At 45.9% G+C, this 26,337-nt stretch overlaps 1 protein-coding gene across 7 annotated transcripts in view; it reads right to left on the bottom strand.

Annotated features, from left to right (window-relative positions):
* ATXN7L1 (ataxin 7 like 1) overlaps nucleotides 1-26,337 on the bottom strand; it is a 241,486-nt gene that overhangs the window by 53,026 nt on the left and 162,123 nt on the right. For 5 of the 7 annotated variants that reach the window (XM_081283610.1, XM_081283615.1, XM_081283614.1 and 2 more), the window contains one exon: nucleotides 2,034-2,256. In XM_081283610.1, coding sequence (XP_081139736.1) covers nucleotides 2,034-2,256 — 223 coding nt within the window. Of the gene's footprint in view, nucleotides 1-2,033; nucleotides 2,257-4,930; nucleotides 4,995-22,841; nucleotides 23,114-26,337 lie in introns of those variants that run through there. The other 2 variants (XM_081283616.1, XM_081283613.1) reach the window with 2 other exon arrangements.

Consider the following 26,337-nt stretch of genomic DNA (forward strand, 5'->3'; position numbering starts at 1 on the left):
ACATCAGTGGCCGTTGGCTTTCTCCTCCACCCTAGCTCTGAAGGCTGTTTTCATTTAGAGCCATTTCCCTCCTTGCCATCTCTGGGATCAGCTGGCTCCTTCAGACTCAGTCACGCCTCCTTCTGGTCCTAGCTGGTGGTGCCTTGCCAATGCAGGTCCTAATGTATGTGAAGTGCCACGAGTCTCCATCGCAGGTGGGGAGTGATCTAACCCCACAGATCTCCCTGAGGTCCGCCTCCTGGGAGAATGCTTTTGAGCGCCATGGGACCCCCAAGGCAAATTCATTTTATGATCATCTATGAGCCGGCCATATCTCCTGCTCACTTGTAAGCCCCTTGCCCAGCTTCCTGAGTTTACTTCTCTCAGCTCATTTCTGGGCTTTGCATAATTTTTTTTTTCAGTGCTGGGGGACTGAATCCAAGGTCTTGCACATGCTAGGCAAATGTTGTACCACTGGGCTACACCACCAGCTTCAAATAAATTATGATTATTATTATTATTATTATTATTATTATTATTATCATTCTCCGTTTTCATCTTACTGTGACTCTGAAGAGCCATTTCCCTCACTTATTAGGCAGACTGCAGCTCCCAAGTTATGGGAGCTCTGTCCTTTGGCATGTATGATTAATGAAAATGATAACATTATCCTTAAAGATGTACTGAACATGTACTCTGATCCAGATGTTGTGCTTGCTGCTTTATCAAACTCAGCTCACTTTGTCTTCACAACAGTCTCATGAGGGAAAGCCCCATTTTTCAGGTGAGGACATGGAGACACAAGATCAAATGACTTGCCCAAAGTCACCTAGCTGAGGTTTGTACACAGGCAGTGACTCTGGAGCTTATGCTTACATGGGGACATGCAGCCCGGACGAAAACTCAGCTCTTCCGGGACTGGAGACCTGGTCTGCCTGCATGCTGGCCAGAGCTCACAGGCTGTTACTCTCAGGCTGGGTCTTCCCTGATCAGCTGCATCCTCCCACAGGACAGGATGCAGACCCAACAAGGCACAGAAAGCAAAGCCAGTCAGTGAGGCCGGTGAGATGGCAGATGACTCCCTCCTCCACAGCCCCATCTAACCTCTCCAGGCTATCACAAGAGGCTCCTTCATCGATCTGGCATAATTAGCTCTTTTACTAAGTCATCACAATTTTTAGCGTACAGCGACAGACCCATTGATGGATGATTTTATTCCACAGCTTTCCTAGGTATGAAGTGTAATTAACTATCATTAATTAAAGGAACACTGTTTCTCTTTAAAGATGTAAATTAGGCAGACTCCAGGCTGCCCCTTCTTTGCCATGGTGAGGCCTGAAGGCTGAGGCTGGCGGGGGCTGTAATAAGCCAGGCCTGGGCGCTCTCCATATGGCTCTGAGACTCCCCTCCTCCTCCTTTTCAGTTTGGTTTCCTATCTGTCCATTTCACAGGGAAGCAGAACTTTTTGGTAAAGACCGTGATGAATAACTGAATGGAAAGCCTCTTCTGATTTTTCTCAGTTACCTGTAACTGATGCTCTCCCTCCCCATCGAAGGGTTGGCCTCCTCTTTGGCTTTGTGCTCTTCTTCCCGTGGGCAGCCCCCAGATACCTGCTACTCCCCAGGAGCTGGGAGCTGGGGCTCTGCATGAAGCCTGCCTCTGGGGCTGGGGCAGGATCGGGGCCTCTCCCCATGATGGGCAGACTGCCTGTGCTTTTGATTTGCTCATACCAGTGCTTCTCTTCACTGGGGTGGAAAATTGAGAGGTAACCATATAACTGAGGAATATTTCCCTGTTACCCTTTGCTTAGACACAACTTGGCTAAGCTTTCAAGAGAAGAAAAATTTCCCTGTCGGGCACGGGCACTTTTAAAGGTTCCCCATTCCCTTTGGAATTTAGGCTTCTCATGCCATTATTCTGGGTTCCCTCCTCAGTCCCCCAGATTCCTTAGACATGAGGCAGGAACAAAGCCAGAGAGTAAACACTGTTTCCCATGGTGACAGGGACAGGCAGTGAGGGCAGACAGCTGCTGGCTGCTAGTACCCGACACTCACCATGGTTTATCCCTTGATCCTTTTGCAGAAAAGACTGTGTGCTGTCTGCTGCTGGAGGTAAGTAGATTGTCTTTGGGCGTTTTGAATGGCTTTGAGGTGCTGCTGGCAGAGTTATGGCCGCTGAGACAGGCTTTCGTTTTCACCTGTGCTAGTGATGTCCTGGGGTTGGAGGCTGGAGACGCTGGAGAGGAAGAAGGTCTACACATTGAACCGTGTCTTCTCTCTACAGGGGGAGAAAGGACAGAACTCAGCACAGCTTCTCCCATGCTGGTCTCCCATGCTCGCACACACTCCTGGACACAAGGGGCACAAAGTGGAGCTTTCCTGGTAGGATCCGCAGCCCCTAAGCTTAGTTCTGATGACAGCTCACCCTGACGTTGGCTCCTACCCCACCCACTATCAAGGAGTACATTCTGGAATTCTGTATTCAATGGCATGTGCTAAGTGGACCCTGAGGTTCTCTTGGGGGCCATTACCATCCTCCTGTCAAACACTTCCATAGGAGTAGCAGTGTGATGGCTGTATTACCCGACACAGGGGGACAATCAATAGCCTTTGTGATCCCCAGACAGCCTTCTTAGAGGTCACAGGTCGCCCAGGGCAGTAGATAGGGAAAGACTTTCAGAAAAAATGGGAGATTCTCCAACTGACCTTCTGTAGGACATGAAAGTCACAGAGCCCTGCAGGACTGAATGAAAGGTCTTTGAGAGCCAGAAAGTGGCCCAGCATCTGTCCCTTCCTGGGACGCACGGACAGTCTGTTGACATACCCTAGTAGTGGCCTCTTCAGGGTCAACTGAAGTTCAAGGACACTGGAGGATATTAACACTTGAGGCAGAATCTACAGATGTGGGGTGGACTGCTGCCTGAGGTTCTGTAGGAAATAGGAGAGCTCCGGGCAGAGATGCCCCAGAGATGCTCTGCCAGCCCTGCCAACCCAACTCAGTAGGCAGGATGAAGACACTGACCTGGACAGCAGGTGTATGAAATCAAGTTCTAGTGTGCACCCACTATGGTGGTCCTTAGCTGTTTTAGGGTTACAGATTTGAGAAAGTTAAGGACCTCAGAAAAATGCACACTTACACATAAGAGTCCCAAACTCCGAAATGACAATGGTCCTGAAACTCTAAGTCCTCTCTGACTTTCTTGTGCCCCATATAAAATTAGTGCTCCATGAATATGTGGGGGTTTTGTTTGTTTGTTTTGGTTACTGGGGATTGAACCCAGGAGTACTTTACCACTAGCTATACCCCCATCCCTTTTCATTTTTTTATTTTGAGATGAGTCTTGCTAAGTTGCTCAGGGCCTCACTGAGTTACTGAGGCTGGCCTCTAATTTGGGATCCTTCTGCCTCAGCCTCCAGTCACTGAGATTACAGGAGTGTGTACACCAGTATGCCTGGCTCAATGAGTTGGTGTTGATTGAAGAAATGAAATTATAATGGATGTCCTGATGGGAAGAACCAGAGATGACAAATCTGTAAATCTGGATTGAATGTGATAAGGAGAAAGGTGAGAAGCAAAGATTGAGGATCACATTCTCCCTCCAGCCCAGAGCTCCTCAGGCTTTTCACCTTGGCAAGATATTTCTAGTTGCTCTTTCCAGACACCTAACCTGGGGGACAAAACCTAACCACTGTGGTCTGTGGGAGGGGAGGGGGGTTGGAGTTTCTATGTGCTCTTTCTTACCAATTGGCTGCCAGGCTTTCTCAAAGCACAGATTGATTCTAATCTTCTGATGAAATTGTAATTGGGAGGTGTGGGGGTAGCTTTTCGAAGATCATCTAATGGTTTGATATTTGTGCCTGGTCAGTGTTCACACAATGTCCACATAGAATAACTTTATGGGGTAAATTTTTCTCTACTGATATTAGTAGACCTTGCATACATGTTTAATTCCCAGAAGTCATCCCTGTGGAGATGAAGGCTCCAGCTCCAGTCACCCACAGGGTAGCCTTATGGCCTTGAGTTCACCATGTAACTTTTCTTGGTTTCCTTCTTGGTTTCCATAGCTCAATTATAAACAAAGTGGGTCCCTCAGTGGCTTCTAAGGTCTCTTTCCATTCCATTACCATAAATATAAGACATGCTTATACCTGCTCCTTCTCTGCTCATCCTCATAACTCCTGCATGTTGTAGCAACAGCACAGGTATGTGCTGTGTAGTGAACAGCACAGGTATGAAGATATTTTACTTGGGCAGTATCTTTCTTGGGAGAATTAATCCTTTGTAAAATTAGAGGCCTTTACAACCCCTTGTAAGACAGGCAGGAAGTAGCCTCCTGCATCTCCACCCTCCTCACAGTTTATTGTCCAAAGGAGACCCAGAGAGGCCAGATGATTTCCAAGGTCAGGGCCAATGGATACTTGAGGAATGGGACCTTGGGCATAGGCCCAGCTGCCTCTCAGGAAGTCAGGAAATGTTGGTGTACTATGAACAATATTTGAAGCCAGGAAATTAGGAAATGAGGAACTTACAATCACTAAAGGTTAGAACTGGGTCTTAAAAGTCCACTAGTCTAATCTCCTTCCCCATAGAGGAGGCTGTTATTAGTTGCCAGCCCCTAGGGCAAAGCTGGCTGGTGGCAATGCTGGGATTAGAATCAGGTCTCCTTACTTTTAAATACTTAAGTACTTTTTGGCCTTCAGAAATTTCATGTTAAGCTTTTTTTTTTTTTTAATGGTAGAGGTTTCAATTCCAAAATAAAACTTTGATTTTTACCCTACTGCTGAAGATGATTCTATAGTCTTCATTCACTGACTTGCTAGCACTTGCTCAAAGTGGGGGGTAGGGGTATACAAAAATATTACTCAGTAGCCTGAATAACAAAGATAAACTTTAGTTTGCTAAACTAAGGGTTAAAAAGTATACAAGTAAAGCTGGGTGCAGTGGCACACACCTGTATCCCAGCACTTGGGAGGCTGAGGTTGGAAGATCATTTGAGCTTAGGAGTTTGAGACCTTCTTGGAGAACACAGTGAGACCCTGTTTGGAAAAAAAAATGCACGTATGCACAAACATAAACAAACTAAACTACAGAAAGAGTCCCATTAAGGACAAAATGAGTGGTCTAAAACCACTTTCCCAGAGAATTCTGGTTTGTGGTCCTGGTTGACATCTTCCACTGCTAAACTCATAGAAAAAAATTAAATCAATGACGAACCTTCATTTTTGGTTTCATATTTTAACCTCATAAAACATTAAATTTCCAATGGAAAGAACAAGTTGCATATGAGAGAATAATCACTGAAGCCTGAAGACAGTCCTTTGCCCTTAATGTAAGTTTTTTGATTGCGTAATATGCCATTTCGTATTGCAGTACATAGTATTGTATTTCCTACTTGTGAAACTGCTCCTTGTTTAGAATGAATTAAATCTATCTATTTTAAGAAATCCCACAAAGAGGTCAGTATTTCTGTCCCCAGAATGGCGGGAACAAGCTTGCCTCCTACTGGTGTAGGTGAGAAAAGCTACGGAAGGATTGAAAACGGTGGAACCCACAGGGTCAGAATGTTGGGACTTCATCCAGGCGATGAGCTGCAACTCAGCTTTTTAAAAAATCCAGTACTTTGAACCCAGGGCCTCCTGCATACTACACAAGAACTCTACCACTTCGCTACATCCCCAGCCAGTTTTAAAAAATCTTATTTTGAGATAAGGTCTTGCCAAGTGTCTGAGGTTGGTCTCAAACTTGCAATCCTCCCATCTCGGCCTCCTGAGTTGTTGGGATTATAAGTGTGCACCACCATGCCCAGTGCAGCTCAGCTTTTGAAAATGGGTAGAACTGAATGGAGTGCTGTGGCACATGCCTGTAATCCCAGTAGCTCAGGAGGCTGAGGCAGGAGCATCATGAGTTCAAAGCTAGCCTCAGCAAAAGCAAGGAGCTAAGCAACTCTGTGAAGACCTGCCTGTAAATGACTTAAGCACAGTTTTGTTTTGGGTAGAGAGGTGGATGGGCAACCAATGGGAGAAAGTGGGGTCTTTATTTCTTGTAAAAGGATATTGCTATGCAGGTGGAATTTCTCTGGGTAAAGATTTCCAGGTTTATATTACAATCATTCTGATACAGGTCCTCACCATGTTGGGCTTAATCATTTCTTTCTGTTTTGGTCAAGAGAATGCCTTAGGGAGAACCCTATGATTTTTCTAATTCCTCTTGCTCTGCCCAGGAAGCATTTATAGGACGTTATTTTCCTCACTTACTGTAAAACTATTGTGTAGACTTAAGTAATTTTAGAGAAAGAAAGCACTTCCCTCTAAAATTTCTCAATCTTTGTTAATGTCCATGGTTGTACTAACAAAACTGTAATCAATTGATATTTTGGACTATTCTTTGTCAACTAAAATTATTCTATTTACACATCTAATTCCCACATGCTTGCCATTTTAAACAGGTAATAGTCATTAACATGCTGTAGATTATTGAGCTACTCTCTTACTGTCTGGCACTTAAACACTAATTTATTTATAAAGTGATTTAGGATTATTTCCTTGAGGTAAGGTATAGCTCCCAATGTGAGAGCTGGAAATAGCTCATAGCTCTTGCTACACATTTCATTCCAGACCATGAGATAGAAAAACCAAAACCAAGAAATTGTGTTATATTGAATATAAGCACCACTCACCTACTGAAGAGAAAACAAAATCACTTTTGGAACACCTGTGCAGTGTCCAATATATCAATTAACAACCTTGGTGAATGATCTTGGACCGGCAAGCTCTAGTTCCACCCCTTCTTTCCGTTCGCTAATAGTAATAATAATTTACTGAAAGTGTTTTCCATGTGCTAGGCACTCTATCCCACACTTGATTCACTTGCTAGCATTTAAGCCTTACATACAACTCCTTAAAAGAGGTTCTTTGACTATGTCTACTCTACAGACCAAACTAAGGCCCAGAGATACAATGAGCTGCCCAGAGATACAATGAGTTACACAGAGCTGGAAAACATCAGATCTAGGGATGTCTTCAGAGCCTGTATCTTAGCTCTGAGCTCTGCTACTTTGGAATTTTGGAAGATGGTGCTGTAGACAGAGGGCCTGGAAGGGCCAGCAGGGGACCTCTCCCTCCCTACTGCCTGAGGGCATTCCAGCAGGGCACCACTCTAGCAGGGAGAGGGAAGAAATACCTTTCAGATATTTAAGCAGTTTCTAGGTGCCAGTCTGCAGCCTCATGCCACTGTCTGAGACCTGAATCCCAGAGCTGGGGGTCCCAGGACCAAAGAAATGAAAAACCAAATCCTTTTTTTTTTTTTTTTTTTGACATTTTCACCACAGGAAGCCCAGGCTTCCCCAGATACTCCTGAAAGATCCAGGGGACCACTCAAGGGCCCAGTCCTGGAAACCAACTGAGCAGGGGGGCTTGCAGACATGACCCTCTGCTTTCTAAAAATCTGTTAGGTGTGGGAGCCCTGCTGTCTTCACAGTTGTCTCCTCTTCCTCTCTGAAGATAAAATCCATCAGAATCCTGGGCACTTCCACTTCCCCCAGGGCTTCCCCCAGGTGCCCTGCTCAGATATTTTCATACCCTCAGCATCAATCTCCTGTGTTCAGTCCGAAGCAGAAATGCCTCATGAATAGTTGAGGGGGCCACAGGCACCCGTGTGGCTCCCGGTACCATTTTTAGAAAGAATTTGTTAGGATTTTTCCAATATGGTTTTAAGAGACCTATCCCTTCCTAATAGACTTTGGGCACCGCCATCGCCTTCGCCTGCCATGGTTGTGAAAGCAAACCTGAGGTAAGGCCAGTAGCTGGCTTACTCATTTCACAGTGCCAAGTCTCCTTGAGCCCCCACCCAGGGCAAGTGCTTGGCGAGTTATGAGCCAAGTTCCACTTCATCAGTGGATGCTCTCTGCTTTAGTAACCGCAGTCAGGATGCTTCCCCTAAAGGACAACCTTGAATTGCAAGGGCCCTTCTTCCAAAAGGAAACTGGAATTGGAGGGGAGAGAGGGAGCCATGCTAGCTGTACCTTACAACTGCCTTGCAAGGCAGGCAAGGCAGACGTTCCCTCAGTTGGCAGCGGTGGAAACAGGCAGACTGCTTTCGAGAGACTTGCCAACGTCTCAAGGCTGCACAGTGGAGAGTTGGGGCTCGAATCTGGGCCAATGGTCCCACTTGCTACAATCCTAGTTAGGCACTAAATATAGCCCCATGGTAGCTGCAGGGGGATATGGAATGGGCTTGCCTCAGCAGATGGGGAGAAGACGACACAGGAAAATCAAGGAACAGAGGCAGGCAGTGAGTGGCAGGCAGAACCAAGCACTTCCTGTGCCAGGGATTCCTGTGAGGTTTCTGGAATTTCTGCTCCCTCTTCAGACTTGGAGTTCTTCCTTAAAAGATCTCAGGACCCGAACAGCCGGGGAGGAGTTCCTCAAAGAACGGGTACCCAGTTGGGTGCTGTGGCCCATGCCTGTAATCCCGACAGCTCAGGAGGCTGACACAGGAGGATCACATGTTTGAGGTCAGCCTGGACAACTTAGTGAGACTTTGTCTCAAAATAAAAAATAAAATGGGCTGGGGATGTAGCTAAGTGATAGAGGGCCTCTGGGTTCAAGCCACAGTCTCACAAAACTAACAACCGGAGGCAGTCACCAAGGGACTTATACTAGGTCTTCTTTACCCTGGGGCAACATGAGCTATTTAGGGTACTAAGTTATTTGACAAAAACCAGTGAGTGGTGAGTGGCCCACACTGCTCATGTCAGCTCAGTTCCCCAACCCTCCCGTGTTCCAGGTTGGTTTCTTGGTTATCTGATCACCCCCATCCCCAGGTTCTTGAATGCCTGCCATGTGTCAGGCACTGTGAAAATTCCTTTCCACCCACCAGCTCACATAATCTACCCAACAACCGCACAAGGTGATCTGATCCTGCCAGCCTCCTTGTTACAGACAGGGAAACTGAAGCTTAGCAAGATTATGAAACAAGACCAAGGTTAACAGCCATCAGCATCTGGGAGGAAAGCCCAGGATTCCCCCGCTCCAAAGTTAATGCCTTTTCCTTCATGCCACTGTGCCTAGAATGTTCCCTTCTCTCCACAGTTTAGAAAGTCAATTCCTCCAGTCGGGTCTGCAAAAAGAATTTTCCATTTCAAAACTGCTCTTGGATATATCTGTGCAGTCTGATCAAACTATAAGATCCTCTTTATCTCTCCGCTCATGGGGAGCATTTCTCCTCCTACTTGCTCTTCTATTTGTCATTGATACCAAGGTGCAAAATTTTGACACTAGTCCCTGTTGGGTAGGATCTGGGGAGTCCCAGGGATTTTCCAGTGCCTGAAGTATTTCTCTCAGCCACCAAGGGTGCCTTCAGCAGACACCCGGCTAGAAGGAAAACCCACAGGAAACAAGCCCATGTATACATTGCCTGGGTACTTTTAAGGGATTACATTTTTCTGGAGAGCACCCTGGTGATAATAACAGGAGCTAAAAGGCATTTGCAGCCTTTGATCTGATAATCTGGTAATGTTAGTTTTAAAAGTAGACCTAAAGGAAATATCTTAAAAGAAAAAAAATTCAAAGATATTTTCAGTAGCACTGTTTATAGTAATAAAAAAATACTACAAATGACTTGAATGATCTATAATAAGACAACTGAAAATGACAGGTATGAGGATTATCTCAATCTAAGGAAATGATAAGCCAAACAACACACCCAATCCACAAGAAAATGAAAAATACCACAAATACTATGTAACCACTAATTACTTATTTAAAAATTAACATGAGTATGAGGATGAGGCAAAAAAGGAAGTAGGGGATGGATTACTTAATAGACTTTGCTTTTGTTAAAGCCATTTAGGTCTACACAAGGAAAAAAGATGAAAAACAGACAAACACCACCAACAGCAGAACCCAAGGAGAGAAAACAGGTACCAATAGAAAGGTCGGAAGGAGAGAAAAACATGAAAGTCAAACCTCATTTATTCATTCACTCATTTAAAAAAAAAGTATTTCCTTGGCACCCATCATGTGCCAGGTCCTGGGATATGAGCAGTGGGTTGTCACAGCTGTAATAAGATAGACATTGTCATTGCTAGACCTTGAAACCAAAGGGTTCCCTCAGGGTCAGGACGGCACCCTAGGTCCTAGGCTGGCCATCACATTCATCACCCGGAGTGACTGGAGCACAGACTTGCCCCTCAGAAGACAGTTGCTGCTTAAAGGACCCAAGAGGGTACACAACCCTCTCTGGTCTGAGGTCTCCGCCTGCAGCCAGAGCTGTGATTCTCTCCTAACATTGTCTCACCTGTTCTCCTGTGTTTGGGCCCACTGGGGTATGGAGGGTTGGCAAGGCGCTCTACCGGCAGATCAACCCTTCCTGTCGTCAGGGTAACCTCTCTCCACCATCCCCCAAACATGTATGCTGCATGGGTCACTTGAGTTTACATGGGAGTCACCACAAGCTTCAGTGAAAATTGGAGACTTCCAGTCTTCTCATAAGTTGTTGGGAGTCCAATTAAGATGACACAGTTGACATCATCCCTACCCCAGGGCCACTGAAGGAACAGGTGCAGCTGGACACTGAGCAAAATGGGAGGCATAGGCCAGGGTACCTTTGAGGAGACAACCATGACCTGGTGTTCTCAGGGTCTAAAATACCTGCAGAGCTGTCTCACTCTTCCCCGCACTGTCTTGGGGACTTTACCCAGTGGCCTTTACCCAGGTGCCTCGGGCTACACACAAGAGCTCCATCTCTGGCACAGGCAGGCCTTTTCCATGCCTTGTGGAGAGAACTTCCTGGAACAGGAGGCAGGGAAAGTGCCCAGGCCACACGGGCATGTCACAGTCTACCCAGTACAGTAGGGACTCCTTCACTCTTGAGACAGGAGGGCCACTGCTCTCAAATCTGTATTTTTTTAAAAAAGGTCCTGAGGTGATGGTCATGTTCCGTCAGCTTTGGGAATCACTGGAAACATGGACGAAACACCAGGACTCAGAAAGATCTGGGCTCAAATCCCAGCTCTGTCACTCATTAGCTCTGTGACTTCAGCAAGCAACTTAACCCCCTGAGCCCCAGGTGTCTTTACTTACAAAAGGGAAACAACAATAACCACTGGGCATAACCATGGCTCACCAACAGGGCAGGTCCCCTAGGGTGCATGGAGTCCCCCACTCTTAGCACACACCATATGCTGTAACTGCTGGTTTATTCGCCTAGATGTCCTACACCTGGACACACCTTGAGGAAAAAGCTCTGTCGACACTTCTAGCCCTGGCAGCGTAGCTCTACTGAGCCCCCCCAATATTCATTGTTTGCTAAATCAGTGTTGGGAGGATTGAGGACACGGGGAAGGCGGCTACCACAGTGCCACCTCGGAGTAGGGAACACAAGTTCCTGAAATCATGAAAAGGTGGATAAAGAAAAAAAAAAAAATCACAGGTAGTAGCTCTCCCAAGGAAGCAGACTGCAGCCTTCTCTTTGCCCCTGAGTTTAAAACTTTCCATTTACAAGAATCCCATGAGGCACAGTGCTGAGGAACACAGGCTGAGGAGGAGAGGCCATCACCACCTTATTTCTGTCTGGACCAACTTTCAATTTGGTCACCTGGGCCCTGGTCACCTACAGTAGAAGGTACAAAGTCCTGCTCATTGCTAAGCTCATGGCGCTCACCCCACAGGCTGCTGTGGTCCTGCAGCAGCCACTAACGGAACCATTTCTGTTCTCCTTGGAGTGGCAGTTGGCAGTGGCAAACAGGAAGTTGTCTTGAAGTAGGGTGTGGTTGTGCCCTGTCAACATATGTGTGCAGAGACACACACGCTCCCCGCCCCATGTCCCCCTTCTTTAGAAGCAAAAGTTCTGAATTGTTTTGGTGAAAACCAAACTTTTTACATGATTTAAGTTCAACTATCACTGCTATACAAACAAACAAACAAACAAAAAATAGATACAGGAGAAAGGGGCCTAAAACATAACAAAGATCTGTCTTTTTTACTGTCAGTCACTCCCTGTGGCATTCAGTGAAGAGCTGTGATGTGCATGCACGTGTGTGTGTGTGTGTGTGTGTGTGTGTGTGTGTGACTTTTCCCCTTTATTTCTCCGTGGGCACACAGGAAATAAAACTCTAGTTAGAAACCAGGCCAGATGCACTGCCAATCATCCTAGTGAGCCAGTCAGTACGCCAGTAGGCCAGCCACCACGGTTTATTCAGGACCCACGGTGTGCACACACTGGACCTAAAATCATCCATGAATAGCAAAGAAGGAAAGACACAGGTCACTAGTTACAAGCCGCTTATATAATTTGAGTAGAAAGGACCTGAAACATTTCTTTAACACAAATTGCATATAAAATGGCAAAGAAAAGCGACCGCTGAGTATATAAAAGGCAAAAAGTATCATTTGAGCTGCACATAAATGCTGAGAGATGGGGGAGACAAGTTGGTAGGGCTCACTGTAGCTGGCTTCCCTGTCCTGAAAGATGTGCTATAAAATTTTCCACTCCAGTCCTTTCCAGACCCGAGGCTTGTGCCTCCAGAAGGGCTGTCCCAAACAGTAGGGTCCCCGGCTCCACCTCCTACTCCCAACCTCTTTCTGAGGTGGCTGCTCTCCCCACTGCATGCCTCAACCCTGTCTCCACTCCAGCTCCTGCCACAGAGTAAAGAGCACTATGCTGAACCCAGTTCGTTATATGCATCGTGGGCTACCAGCTCGCTCAGCCTGCCGAGCTCTCTCTTCTGTGACCTGTGCCCAGCCCCATGCCGTCCTGGGTGGCGATCATGCCCTGAGCTCACACTTACACATCCCGGGGAAGCAGCCTTGGATAAGGAGGCTGAGCCAGTGCCACGCTGGGCAGCACTACTCGTGCTAGTAGACATTTCCTGGCTCCCGGCTGTGGGCCCTGGCCAGTCAGAATGCATCACTTCCCCTTTTAGAGAGCACGCCCATAGGCCCATGAGATTAGGGAAAGGCAGAAAGAAAAGCCCGGAACAGTCAGAATTGTATCCTGAACTTGGCAGATGAACTTGGGTTTTCCTGAACCACACACACGAAGTGCGGTAGAGACAGTGAGCTCCTTAGATGCTCATGAGAGCTGGCACTATGCATGGAGGGCCAGGGCCTTTCAGCAGCCCCCAGAATGGTGCCCACACTTGACCTGCACGGGACCCAGCTCTCGGAGCTGCTGTCCACCTGGGCCTGGGTCCCCAGTGGCCTGAGGAGGCCTCTGGCCCTTCCATGCTCGCTCCTCTTGGTTCCTGTTCATGCTGAAGGGCAGCATCCATTTCAACACGTTAGTACTGTGCTCTGGAGAAAATAGAGAGGTTACCTAGGGCCTGGAAAGAACTTCTGTGGGATATTTTCACTATTAATTTAAGCAGGGAGTTTTCATTCATTCTGGTTATTTAGAAAATTTATTTCCTGATCCTGGCAAAAGACAGCAGTAGCCTTGTGGGGGGACTGGGCTCCTATAAAAATAATGGTTCATCAAAGATCATGCTACATGTGATTTCCTTTATATGAAATATCCAGAATGGGTAAATCCATGGAGACAGAAAGCAGATTAGTGGTTGTCAGGAGCTGGCTGAGGAAAGAAACAGTAATAACACCACCACCACCAACAACAACAACAAAAACTGCCCAAATAGCAGGGAGTAACTGCTTAATGGTTATAAGTTCTCTTTTTGGGTGATGGTTGCCCAGCAGTGTAAATGTACTCAATTCCAACAATTGCACATTTTATTATTAATTTTGGTACGTCTCAGGCATGCAAAGTGCACACTATGTCATTGAGCTATATCTTCCGCCTTGAACACTTTAAAATAGTTAATTTTCTGTTACGTGAATTTCATCTTCAATAAAAAAGAAAAGAAAACAACAATGGTCAGGTGTGTTTTGGGCCTCTTCATCTTCTACTAGACCTTTCCGGTGCTTCATCCACTAGTTTGTAAAGCCTGGATGTTACCCGGTAAACCTGAGTCCAACTAAAAGCACAACCTGTGAAACAAAGGGCTTCTGAGACCCTCAGGATGAGTCTCCTGAAGAAATCTCAGACTATGGGAAGATGGGATCCTCTCAAATGATGCCCCACAAGCTAGGCAGTGCCTCCTGCCTTGTGAGGCAGGCCCTGTGGGACTGTCCTCTCAGCAGCAGGACAACGTAACCAAAGCCACAGATGGTGAGTCTCCCACGGGAGAATCATGACTTTGGACCTCTGGGTTCTTGGCTTTGTTTTCCACTGTTTTAGAGAGGGCTTCTTCCCAGAATTAGGGAGAATTAATCAATTTCTGACTGAGAGGGAGCTATGCTGGTCAGTGTCCACCATCCCATTTCCTGGAACTGAGTCAGTGTGGGTGAGGGGGTGTGAGCCCCGCTGGAAGAAGTGTCCAGCACTGCTTTCTCGGTCATTTAAAGCTTTGACTGGAGATAGTCTGCTCCTGTGGGTTAGGCCGTGAGCCTGTCCTCCAGGCCCTAGGCCAGCCAGGGCTACTGGGCACATTTTCCCAACCCAGGGGACTGCCAAGTAGAAGCCTGGTGGATGTTGCAATGCTTAAAAGAAACACAGATGAAAGGGCAGGCCTTCAGTCCTGGGAGCCTGTCTTTCCAGAGCCAAACATGAACAGCTTTCCTAGTACCTCTACTGAAAGTTCCAGGAGGACCTGGAGGACAGAGGTGGGCATATTTCCCTTGGGCCACCTCTGCCAGAGCTCTCTGGCCCTGCCTTTCTTGGCCCTGTTCTCTCTCCGTACCTCAGTTGCCCGAGGAGTAAGTAGATGGCTTAGGTTCTCAGCAAACAGGTGGTTTAAGATAATAAGATGCATACACTATTCTGGCTTCTAGGAGCAGCAAATTTAGAAGCATAACTCTACAAAAACAGGCAGGGGCAACCCAATTAAAAATGCACAAAGGACTTGAATAGAAATTTCTCCAAAGAAGACATAAAAATGGGCAATAAGAGCAAGCATATGAATAGATGTTCCATTTCACTAGTTATTAGGGAAAAGCAGATCAAACCACAAAGAGGTACCACCTCATGCACATTAGAACAGTACACATCCATAATCCCAGTAACTTGGGAGACAGAGGCAACAGGATCATAAGTTCTAGGCTGGCCTCAGCAACTTAGTGAGACCCTATTTAAAAAAAAAAAAGGATTGTGGACATGTGGATGTAGCTCTGTGGTAAAATGCCCCTGAGTTCAATCTCTAGTAATTAAAAAAAAAAAAAAAAGAAAAGAAAAGAACAAGAGCTGATGATGAGGATGTGGAGAAACTGGAGTAGTGCTTATGTACTCTTCTTTGAATGAAAAAATGGTATGGCCACTATGAAAAATGGTATGGTCATTCCTCAAAAAATTAAAAAAAAATCTTTTAGAATTACCACATGATCTGCCAATTCCACTTCTGGGTCTATACCGAAAAGAATTGAAAGCAGTGTCTTAAACAGATATTTGTGAACCCATGATGATAGCAGCATTATTCACAATAGCCAAAAGATAGAAGCAACCCAAGGATCTATCAATGGATGAGTGGATTAACAAAATACGGTGTATACGTATGTATGTATTTATGTATGTATGTGTGTATGTATGTTATTCAGCCTTAAAAAGGAAGGAATTCCTGATACATGCTACAACATGGATGAACCTTGAGGAAGTTTTGCTAAGTGAAATAAGGCAGTCACAAAAGGACAAACGCTGCATTATTCCACTGATATGAGGTACCTAGAGTAATCAAATTCATAAATGGAAAATAGAATGGTGGTTCTAGGAGTTGGAGGAAGGAGGAGTGAAGAGTTATTTTTAAATAGAAACAGTTTTTCAGTTTTGCAGGCTGCAGAATTCTGGAGACTTGTAGCAATAGTGGCGTAACAATGTGAATGGTTAAGATGAGCTGGGCATGGTGGCATATGCCTGCAATCCCATCTATATGGGAGGCTGAGGCAGAAGGAAAGCATGTTCATAGCCAGCCTGGGCAACTTTGTGAGACCTTGTCTCAAAATAAAAAATAAGGGCTGGCAGGGTTGTGGCTCAGTGGTGGAGCATTCACCTTGTATGTGTGAGGTACTGGGTCTGATCCCCAGCAACCCATAAAAATAAATATATAGAATAAAGGTATTGTGTCCATCTACAATTAAAGAAAATAAAAACAAACAAACAAATAAATAAAGAGGGTTGGGGATGTAGCTCAGTGGCAGACCAACCCTGGGCTCAATCCCTAGTACTACACACACATACACACAAAAGATGTAAATATTCAAATCCCCATCAATGGACCAAACAAAACTGTGGCTTATATATATGAAGATGTATTATTTAGTCACAAAGAATGAAGCAGAACATGTGCTACAACACAGATGTATCTCAAAGATATTAAACGAAAGAAGCCAGTCATAAAAGGTCATATACATTTATGATTCCAACCATTTGCAATGTCCAGAACAGGCAATTCACAGAGACAGAAAGCAGATTGACAAGTTACTAGGAGTGGTGGGTGGTGGGAAAGAGGAATAACTGCTTAATGTATATCTAGTCTGATTTCTGGCTGCACCAGTAGGTGAATAATGTCCTGAATGACATGCAGGAGCTGGCAGACCCCATGTGTAATGTCCTTGCTTCTAAGTTCCAGTTTGGTTGAACTGTAGAAGCCAGAGAAAACCCAGATCAGGAGAGGCCTGCAGGGCCAGAACAATCTATTCACAGAACAATCACTTTCAAGACAACTGGGAATTACCTCCAAACTCTGCTTGGAACCATGCCAGGAGTGATTTTTAAGTTGAGATGATTTTTAAGTTAAGGTAATTAAGACAACCGGCAGGAGATAGTAAACAGGCACTATAAGACAGTAACTCTCATGCACTGCTAATCTGAGTCCATGAAGAACTGTTAATTTGTCTTAAATAATATGACACACACACATACACACACACAGAGAGACACACGCACTCACACTTACAGATAGCTCCCGGATTGTGTTCTCCCTATGTTTCTGTGTTAGGATCTTCTTTCATTATATATTGATAGTGATAATAGATGGTAGTTGGACTGTACTACTGTTTTGTTTTTAATGTATTTACTTGATAAAATAAATCAATGTGAATCCTAATAACTCACACACAGACCATAGGCAGGTGCAACTAGCTATTTACAAATGAGACCCTGAGGCACAGCTGCCCTCCACCAGGCCTGTCATCCTGGATACAGCCACCACTTCATCAAAGGGATCAACACTTCTTAGACCCTGAGGTTGAGACTAACAGATTCTCCACAGGCAAGAAATCGCCCTGCTGGCCCTCTTCAGGGGGCCTGACATTGTCTCTCCACCATCCTGCAGGAGTGTAGGTTTGTCTTTCTGCAGGCTTGGCTCTGTGGCGCTCTCCACGGCAGTAGCACCTGACAGTGTGGGGTAGACAGCACTGACCGACTGTTGGACAGCTCTCCCCTACGCAGAGCTTCTAGGTGTCTAGGCGATGACTACATGTTAATCTCACTCCAGCCCTATAGGGTCTCCAGAAATGGTCTAATCCCCTTCCACAGGACACTTTGCTAAGTCTGAGTTCCCCAAAGTCTCTTTCCTGTCTAAACACCCCAGCTGCCTTTTAAAGCCATAAAACACGGGTTTCCACTCCCCTGCTGACCTGGATTTTTTTCTGGAACTCAGAAGGGAGGATCTTACCTGTGGGGTCTTCCCAGCTTCTGCCTGTCCATTCAGGACATTATTCTCCTATTAAGGCAGCCAGAAATAAGTCTAGATGCTTTATTTCTTACAGCTGTCTCACGCTTAAATCTTATTTCACCCATTTTGCTGCCAATCCACAGGTATCCTTTTTTGGGGGGGAGGGTATGAGGGATTGAACTCAGGGGCACTCGACCCTGAGCCACATCCCCAGCCCTATTGTTTTGTATTTTATTTAGAGACAGGGTCTCTCTGAGTTGTTTGGCCAGGTATCCTTTAAAAACACCTTCTCGCTGGATTCAGTCTACTGCTCCAGCCTGTTGGGATCTTTTTGGTTCCTGATCCACTAACATATCCATTCTCTCTCCCAAATCTACCACCTGGAGACTTGATAGGCCCGCCATCAATGCCATTCTTCTTCCAAATCCTCGTTTACCATGTGGAAGAGGCCAGGCCCAAGGATGCAACTTGATCCATGCCCCAGGGTGAGAGTGACCTGTGAACAGCACTTTTGAGGTGTGCTTGAAACAAGCCTCCTGCCACTCAGGGTAGGTGTGCCATTGGCCTATACTTCTTCATCTTCCTGGTAAGGATCTCCGAGTAACCTTGATACAGGAAGCTAACGATCCCCCTCCTCTTATTGGTGGTGGTGAAGACTAAACACAAGACATGCCCAGCAGGGAATTATATACAGCGAGCGATCAGACACTGCTTTTGCTACTGACAAGAAAGATGATAGAGGGAGCACTGGCATCCAAGACCTAAAACCTGAATCCTAGTTTCCTCCAGAATTTCCATGCTCTGAGGGTAAGAGAACCTGCCTTTCCAGGGTACAGGGAGGAGTCAGTGAGATTAGATGTAAGATCAGAGGCTTAAAGCTGTGTCAGGCTGTGTAACCATAATACTGTTCTTTGATATAAATATTAAAAATCCAGTGTTATAATTATTACTAAATAACTTACAAATAACTCAAAGATACCATTTCCATCAGCAGAAATCTACCTAATGAGCCAAGGAGGAACCTACAGATGTCCTTAAGCTGCCAGAGGGAACAGGGCTTCAGCCCAGGGCAGCTGGACTGCTGCAAGGGATCAGATTCCTCATCTCTCTTGGCAGCAACCTCCTCTCCTCTCAGACCAGAGCTGAGGCTGGCTTACAAAGAAAGGATGGTGGGTCTTCCTCCCACACTTGCATAGGGACTATCAGTCACTATCCCTGCATATCCCCTGACCAGGATCTGAGTAAGCAGCAGGTGGCTAAGAACGGGGAGGGTTGCTTTTAGCTCCCCAGTGGCTTGTCCCCAACTAATCCCTGGGCTTCCCTTGGATGGTGGTCTCTAAGAACACTGGGCTTTGGGTTCTGACATTCTCAGGGCAGGCCCCCAGAAACCCTGCTCTCTTCTCAATTTTAGTGAAGAAATGATCTTCACTAAAACAAGACCTTGGAAACATTTTGCCAAGAGCTGTCAGAGCCATTTGCTGGCTCCTAGCAGCAGCATCTCAGGGTCAAGGTACCCCACAGCAGGAGAAGAGGGAGAGAGGAACTGGCACGGCCAAACACAGGGCCCTGGGAAAAGAGCAGTGGTTAAAATGGGAGGCAAAACTGGCACAAATAGGTTTGCCTCTCCCAGCCCCCCTAAGGCTGGTTTCCCAATTCCCAGGGGTAATGAATACTGAAGGCAGATTACACACACATATATGTAATTGTTGGCAAGACACTGAGAGGATTATGCCAATAAATCTATTAACATATCAGGGAGTTTGCCCAGAAAGGTGCTGGGAGGAAGAGGCCAGGAAGGGAAGGTAACAATTCTGGCTAGATAATTTTTGGAGCCTGCAGGTCCACAAACTACCCTAACTCAACCTATTTCCTCCATGGTCTTCCTCAAGACAGGTAGACTGCTGCAGTCACCTCGAAATCATCACAGCACAGGTGAAAGGTAACTCAGGCTTTCACAGCCACTGCCAATGTATTTTGGGGAATTTTAAGCATTTTCTTGTCTTTCTCTCATTGTATCCTGTGACCATGTATCCACAAAGAGATGGCACCTGGTTCTGAACACTCGGGGACACAAGAATGAACTCACAGGTGAATCTTCTCTGCGGCGGTTAGGCAGTGTTCTGAGGTGGCTACTTAATGGAGCTGAGACAGGACCAGGCTTGGCTGACTGGTGTTACGGGCTGAACTGTCCACTCCCCACCCCAGCTCCATGCCCATCTGAAGTCCTAACTCCTAGTACCTGAGATGAGGTCTTTCAAGAGGTGATGAAGTTAGAATGAGGCCATTAGAATGGGGCCCTAATCCAATATGACTGGTGTCCATTTAAGAGGAAGAAACCTCAAAGACACAAGTACGCTGAAAATGACCATGTGAGGAGGCCACGAGAGTGTGGCCCTTAGCAAGCCAAGGAGAGGCCGCAGGAGAAACCAACCCTGTTGGTACCTTAATCTCACAGTCTCCGAAACTGTGAGAAAATAAGCTTTGTTTTTTTTTTTTAACTATCTGGTCTGTTTTATTTATTATAGCCCTCACAAACTAATACACGTGGCTTACTTGAAATCCATTCATGTTTACCATATCAGGGAAAAAAAATGTGTGTGTGTGTGTGGTGTATTTCAGAGGACAGAGGGCTACTGGTCTCTGACAGGATCACAGCTCTAATGCATTGTCTCTTAGGTGTCATTTGTAGCAGGGCCAAGGTGGGGACAATCTCCTCATCCTCTTAATGACCAGCATATCCTGCCACCCTGGAATCCAGAGGTTGAGGACATAGAGCACATTTAATAGCTGGCCTGAAGTAGCAGTGTGACTCTCTAGGTCGCAGCTTGCAGTAACCAACTTTTTAAAAATCAGCTTAGTTTCTTGTTTGGTCTCTGACTCTTATGGGTTCCGACTAAACTGTGTGCCACTGCTGGGACTCTAGGGAAAGGTGAGACCTGGGGGGTGAGAAGGCGAGTGTCTAAGTGAGCTAGCCCCCAGCACACTCTCATGAATTTGGTGGGCCCACCTCGACTATTTGGCTGTGCTGCCCATCTCCTGCCTGCATGTCCTGGTTCTCCATGGGAACTTTGGACCCTGCCAGTCCCTGAGTTCCCACTGAAGGTAGGGTGGGCAGAACCACTCCCCTAGGGCCAAGAGAGGAGGTGGACTCATAAATGCTTATGGCCACTAAGGGGCCAGCCACAGAGCATCAAGCAGCAGGTGTGTCATAGTGCTGACTACCAGCAGAAGAAACCAAGGGGAAGGAAGGTACTGGCAGGCCGATGTCTAGAGGGGCTGGGAGGGACGATGTGCCACAAGAAACAGAGCTCAGAGGCACCTTCACTTTCCCAAGGATGGCAAATTTCAGGGGTAGGACCAATTTAAATAAAAACCCCCACAAGAGCCCCGTGGACCCCCTCACGACTCTACATTCACTCTGGCCATAGGTTATTCACACAGCAAGGTGGGCGCCTCCACAATCATTGCTAGCCGAGGTGCACTCCAAACAATGCACACCTCAGACCTGAGGACTTCAAAGAGTGGGTGCTAGATCCTCCCTGTTCCAACCTGACAGGCTGGTCAAGGAAAGGGGAAGGAACCAGACTCTCACCTAAGGGGACAGATGGAATCTAATTAGAACCAGGAGTTTCTTTACATCCCAGTGTAGCCAGTTTGCCCAGTGCAGATGGGGCAGGGAGTAGATGCAGGTCTGATGGATGATATCAGCCCTGTGTTCAGCTCCCCAGCCCGGCTGTGCAAGCCAAGCCCCATCTCCAGCCTTTTCTACTGGGACTAAAGGGCTTGACTTGTCCTCTGCCAGCTCCGTGGGAATGGCGTGAGAAAGCACAGTATACTGTCAACTGTAAAAGACCCAAATGGAGCCAGCCTCATCATTATTCTCTGCAAGGTTAGAGGAGACAAAAGAATTAAACTTCTATGTGGAGGAGAAAAAGAAATCCGCTCCTGGCAGCACTCAAGTAGATATAACGACAAGCTTTGGCCTAATGCTCACATTTACTACCTTGGAAATTTCCGTTTCAACTGTCTGTTCTCATTTGTGTGTGCTGGGGTGAGGGGGATTTGGATCCGTCTGTGTAGGACCTAAGGACCCAGATCAAAGCTAACTGCCTTCTCAGAAGGCCTGCACATGGCCCAAACCATGTTGATCGCTTTCTCCTCCTTTTTCGATTTGTTTGGTTTAAAATATTTAACCTGAGGCACAATGAAGTGTTTCATTTACCACGCTCTCCCGGACCATTAGACTGGGACTCCGCGCTCATTATGCTGATGAACGTGCTACTTACCCGTGTAAATTCCAGGAGCAGCAGCCTCCAAGACAGCCAGGGAGATGGGAGGTGCTGAAGGTACCCTATCAAGGACTGATTTAATTACACAGCCATTCAGTGGGCAAAGCACAGCAATTTTTAGCCAAACATTCTAGTAAATATTATGGGAAACCCTTTTATAGAGTGCTAATTCTGGCTTGGTGTTTTCATATGTGCCCGGTTTTAGTTCTCATTCAAACAAGCATAGGGGCCCCCAAAGATGCTACCAACAGCCCAGAAAAATCACACAGACAATGCATTAGCTGGCTAGCCATCCTGCAGTTGATGAGCATTTAAAAAATGTCATCAACATCTCCATATCATGGTCATTTTAGTGCGGACAAACTTTAAAATCCACTAGCTTCCCTGGGGTCATCCTTCTTCAGTCCCCTCCCCCATGCCCTGAGTCCTGCCAACGGATCTCCAGGGTAGGCTTCAGGTCACTGGATGACACTGCTCCTGAAAGTCTGACAAAACAACCACTGCAAACTCATTTTGGATGTTTGAAACAATACCCAATCACTGCACCCACCCTCGCAGAGCGTCCCAGAGGAAATGGCATCATCACTTTCATTTTACTCCTTTCTACCCACCAAAGGAAAATAACATGTCCCGTGACAATTATCAGGGCATCTGATATCTGCAGCTGGAGAGTATGCTCCGGAATGTTATCAAGTGACCTTACATAGGAACTAATTTTCAAGAGTGAAAATCACTCCTTGCTGCACCGGCGTTTCTCTAAGTGCAGGAACGCATTTCACTTTCCACTGTTGGAACAGAAACCCTCATGCATCCCCGTTTCTTTAAAAAAAAAAAAAGTCTATAAATAACCCAGGATCAGCAAAATTATGCAAAACATCCTGCTAGAAGAAGAAATGTAAACTAAAACCACTTACAGAGAGACTCAGGCTGCCAGCTTAATCTGATGCTACGACGACTGTAAACATGTTGTACTTTTGGAACCTGAAGAGATCCACATTAGCACGGATGCCATCGCAAAGAAAAGAAAAAATAAAAATAAAAAAAAAATGCGCAACAACAACAAAAGCCCAACAACCAAAACAGAGCAACGTGATTCCGTATTCTGCACAGTGCACGACCCGACGGCTGACCAGCTGCAGTCAATACCAGCTACCCTCGCTTGCACACGCCAACTGTTTTGACTACAGGCACTTGTTAAACACAGAGTTTCAGGTCCTACCAGTTGGACACCAGAAGTTCATAGAACTGACCCAGTGCCAAGAACAACAAGCACAGAAAGCGAAACGGCTGCCTCGTGCGTGTTTTTGTTAACTGTTTATGCAAGCCCCAAAGCAACTGGGTAACAATTAAGAATAAAGAAGAACTTAAATAACAAAAGCAAAAGATTACCAGCTTAAACGAAATGTAGATGCTGGCAGATAAAGGACAGACGTCAAGCTACTTTATCGATGGGGTGGGTGGGTGGTTTTTCGGAGAGAACCGGTGTTGGGTGTGGGGGGTGGTAGAGCGGGTGTCACATGACACACTGTGGTTATTAGCAGAAGGAACTGGTTGCTTCCTTCAAGCATCTTTTACTTGGAGATTAATTTAAGAGATTTTTTTTTTTTTTTTTTTTTTTTTTTGCAAATGCTGAGGCCTTGGTTCACATCCAGGGGTGTCAGCAGCAGAGTTGGAATTTGGAAGTTGGTAAATCCCATGGGAGAAGAAAGGGACATGCTGAATGAAAATTTTCAAGATGCAAAGAAAGGACGTTCAAGTTCCAAGTTCCGTACTGTGTGTGACAAGGCCATTGACACAGGCAGCTAACGGGTGCTGACTCGGGGGTAGAAGCTGGTGTGTCCCCTTTTGAATGAGGACTTCTGGGACCAACTTTCTCTCTAATCAAGACTGGAGTTTACACTGGCGAATAGTCTTTTCACCTGGCAAAATAACATACAAAGGATCACACTTAAGTTGCCCAACAAGTGTTTCCATTTCTTCCCAAGAATGCATCAAGCAGTATTTAATTTAAGGACCAAGACAAATAACCAGATCGAATTTTAGAGTTTCCTGAGGATCTGAGAAAACTGAATTCTAAGAGAATTGGGGTATAAGTGAGGTATTTTAAATTGCTGAGTGGATTTATACTTAATGCCCCCTTCCCTCTCCCCGCCATCTTTCTATCATCTGATTTAGAGGAAAGTAATTAGAAAGCAGCTATAGGTTGTTTGTAAATGCCACTGTAATTGTGGGCCAGATTCATGTTTATTCTAGAGAGTAAATGTTGTTTCTCTGTATCTGGGGTCGCTCATGCCGTGGTGGTGAATAGCAACCCCCAGGATGGCTGCCCTTTCCTCCAGAGGAACCCACATTTCATTACGACTATATATAGAAATGGATCTGAAATGGAGCCACCCTGCAGTGAAGTGTGGCAGTCAGCTGACAGCTTAGGGAGAATTGCAAAGGCACCTGAGAACATCTCTGCAAAAGAAAGCCTGAAAGAAGCAGGCTGGGGTGGGGAGAGGAGGAGGACGGAGGGACTCAGCCAGAGAGAAAGTGCTGGTAGGTCCCTAGAAGTGAGTCTTCACCCAGCCCTGGCCTCAGGGTGGGTGAAAGATCCATTAACGTGGCCCCAGAACTGCTGTGAGCCAGCCTCTCACTCACTGAAAGCTCCACCATTTACAGGTCTTCTTCTTGCACAGTATATTACTTGGTCCTCAGAAACATCCTGTGAGATAGATGGGAAAAGCTGCTAATATTGCATTTTACAAAGAAGGAACTCAGCAAAACCTGTGATGTTCCCAGGGTCCTGCACCCAGGTTTCTGAGGTCCATTTCCTGGGCCTCAACCACAGGAACCAGGACTTGCAGGTCAGGTGCTTTAGACTTGATACTTTCTTGTCTTTTTATTTATTCTTCCCCTCCCTCCCACCACCCCTCTCTTCTTCTTCCCTCCCCCTCTCCCTCCCTCCCCCCTCCCTGTTTTTTCTCCTTCCTTCCTTCCTTCCTTCCTTCCTTCCTTCCTTCCTTCCTTCCTTCCTTCCTTCCTTCCTTCCTTCCTTCCTTCCTCTTCCTCCCTCCCTCCCTCCCTCCCTCCCTCCTTGTGCATGCTGAGCATATGATCTCCCACTGAAACATACCCCAATCTCTTGTAAAATACTTTAACAGTTGGATGCTCTATCATTCGCATTTTTATAGACAAGAAAACTGAGATTCAGAGAGAGAGTATACGATTTGGTAAAAACCACACTACAAACCATAAACGGCACCAGATCTTCCAACTCCTAGCATCAACTCCTTGCCTCAATCATGTTTCCAGAAAACAGAATGATAGAACTTAAAAGATCAATAAAATTGTTTGATTATAAAAGCACAAGATTGCTGGGCATGGTGGCACACATCTGTAATCCTAGTGACCCAGGAGGTTGAGGTAGGAAGATTGCAAGTTTGAGGCCAGTCTCAGTAATTTAGCAAGACCCTAAGCAACTTAGTGAGACCCTGTCTCAAAATAAAAAATAAAAAGGATTGAGGATGTGGATCAGGGGTTAAGCACTCTGGGTTCAATCCCTGGTACCAAACAAAAATAAATAAATAAAATAAAATAAAATAAATAAAAACCAACCAAACAAAAAAGCACAAAATCTTCCTTGATTTCTCACTTACTGTCTTCATGGCTTTTTTGGTAGCAGTTCCCAGTCAGCCAGTGTCTTGGAAAGAAGGGTTCTTTTCTATGATGGGTGAGCTTTGAACACCCTCTCCATCCAGTTCACACCCTCTCTGATTTGAACAGTTCACCCACATGCCAAACCTGGCTCCTTACCCACTCCTAGTCTAAGAAGAAATGGAGCCGAATGTCTCCACAGATCTGCTCTGTTGTCCATTAAGAAAGCTTGCACATCTAGAAGGTGCGTTGTCAAATGCTAGGCATGTGGCTGAGCATGCAGTATGGTGGATCTCTTCCACAACATGCACTGTAGAGTTCACCCTTTGCTAAGTTCTTCTGCAACAGAGGCCTCTGAAAATACCGGACCACATGAAAGTTCCTGCTGTCATGCTCTCTCTCCTCTGTGCCATGTGAACACATTCACTGCTTGAGTAGGGGTGCTATTACTATTATGGGATACACTCAAGTAGGGTTTGGTGCTTTCCTCTGAGAGAGCCTGGGAGTGGGTTACTGATGGCCAGGGAGTTTGAAGGATAATGAATGTTTGTCAGGAAATGAAGACTTAGGGCTAGGACAAGAGATGCTAAATGTTGAAGACAGGAAGGGAGCTGGTAATAAGGTGATGCTTAGAAAGTTCTACAATGTTTTGCCACTCCCTCATGAATCTACCTCTTCCTGAAAATATGAAGAAATTACAGAATCAAGGCTAGAGAAATTGGGTGTCAAGATGGACTTTACCTTGAATGTAACTGAAGCAGCCTAGATCAT

The sequence above is a fragment of the Spermophilus citellus genome (genome assembly GCF_964194105.1).
Source record: "Spermophilus citellus genome assembly, chromosome: 3".
In the NCBI taxonomy this organism is placed as follows: domain Eukaryota; kingdom Metazoa; phylum Chordata; class Mammalia; order Rodentia; family Sciuridae; genus Spermophilus; species Spermophilus citellus.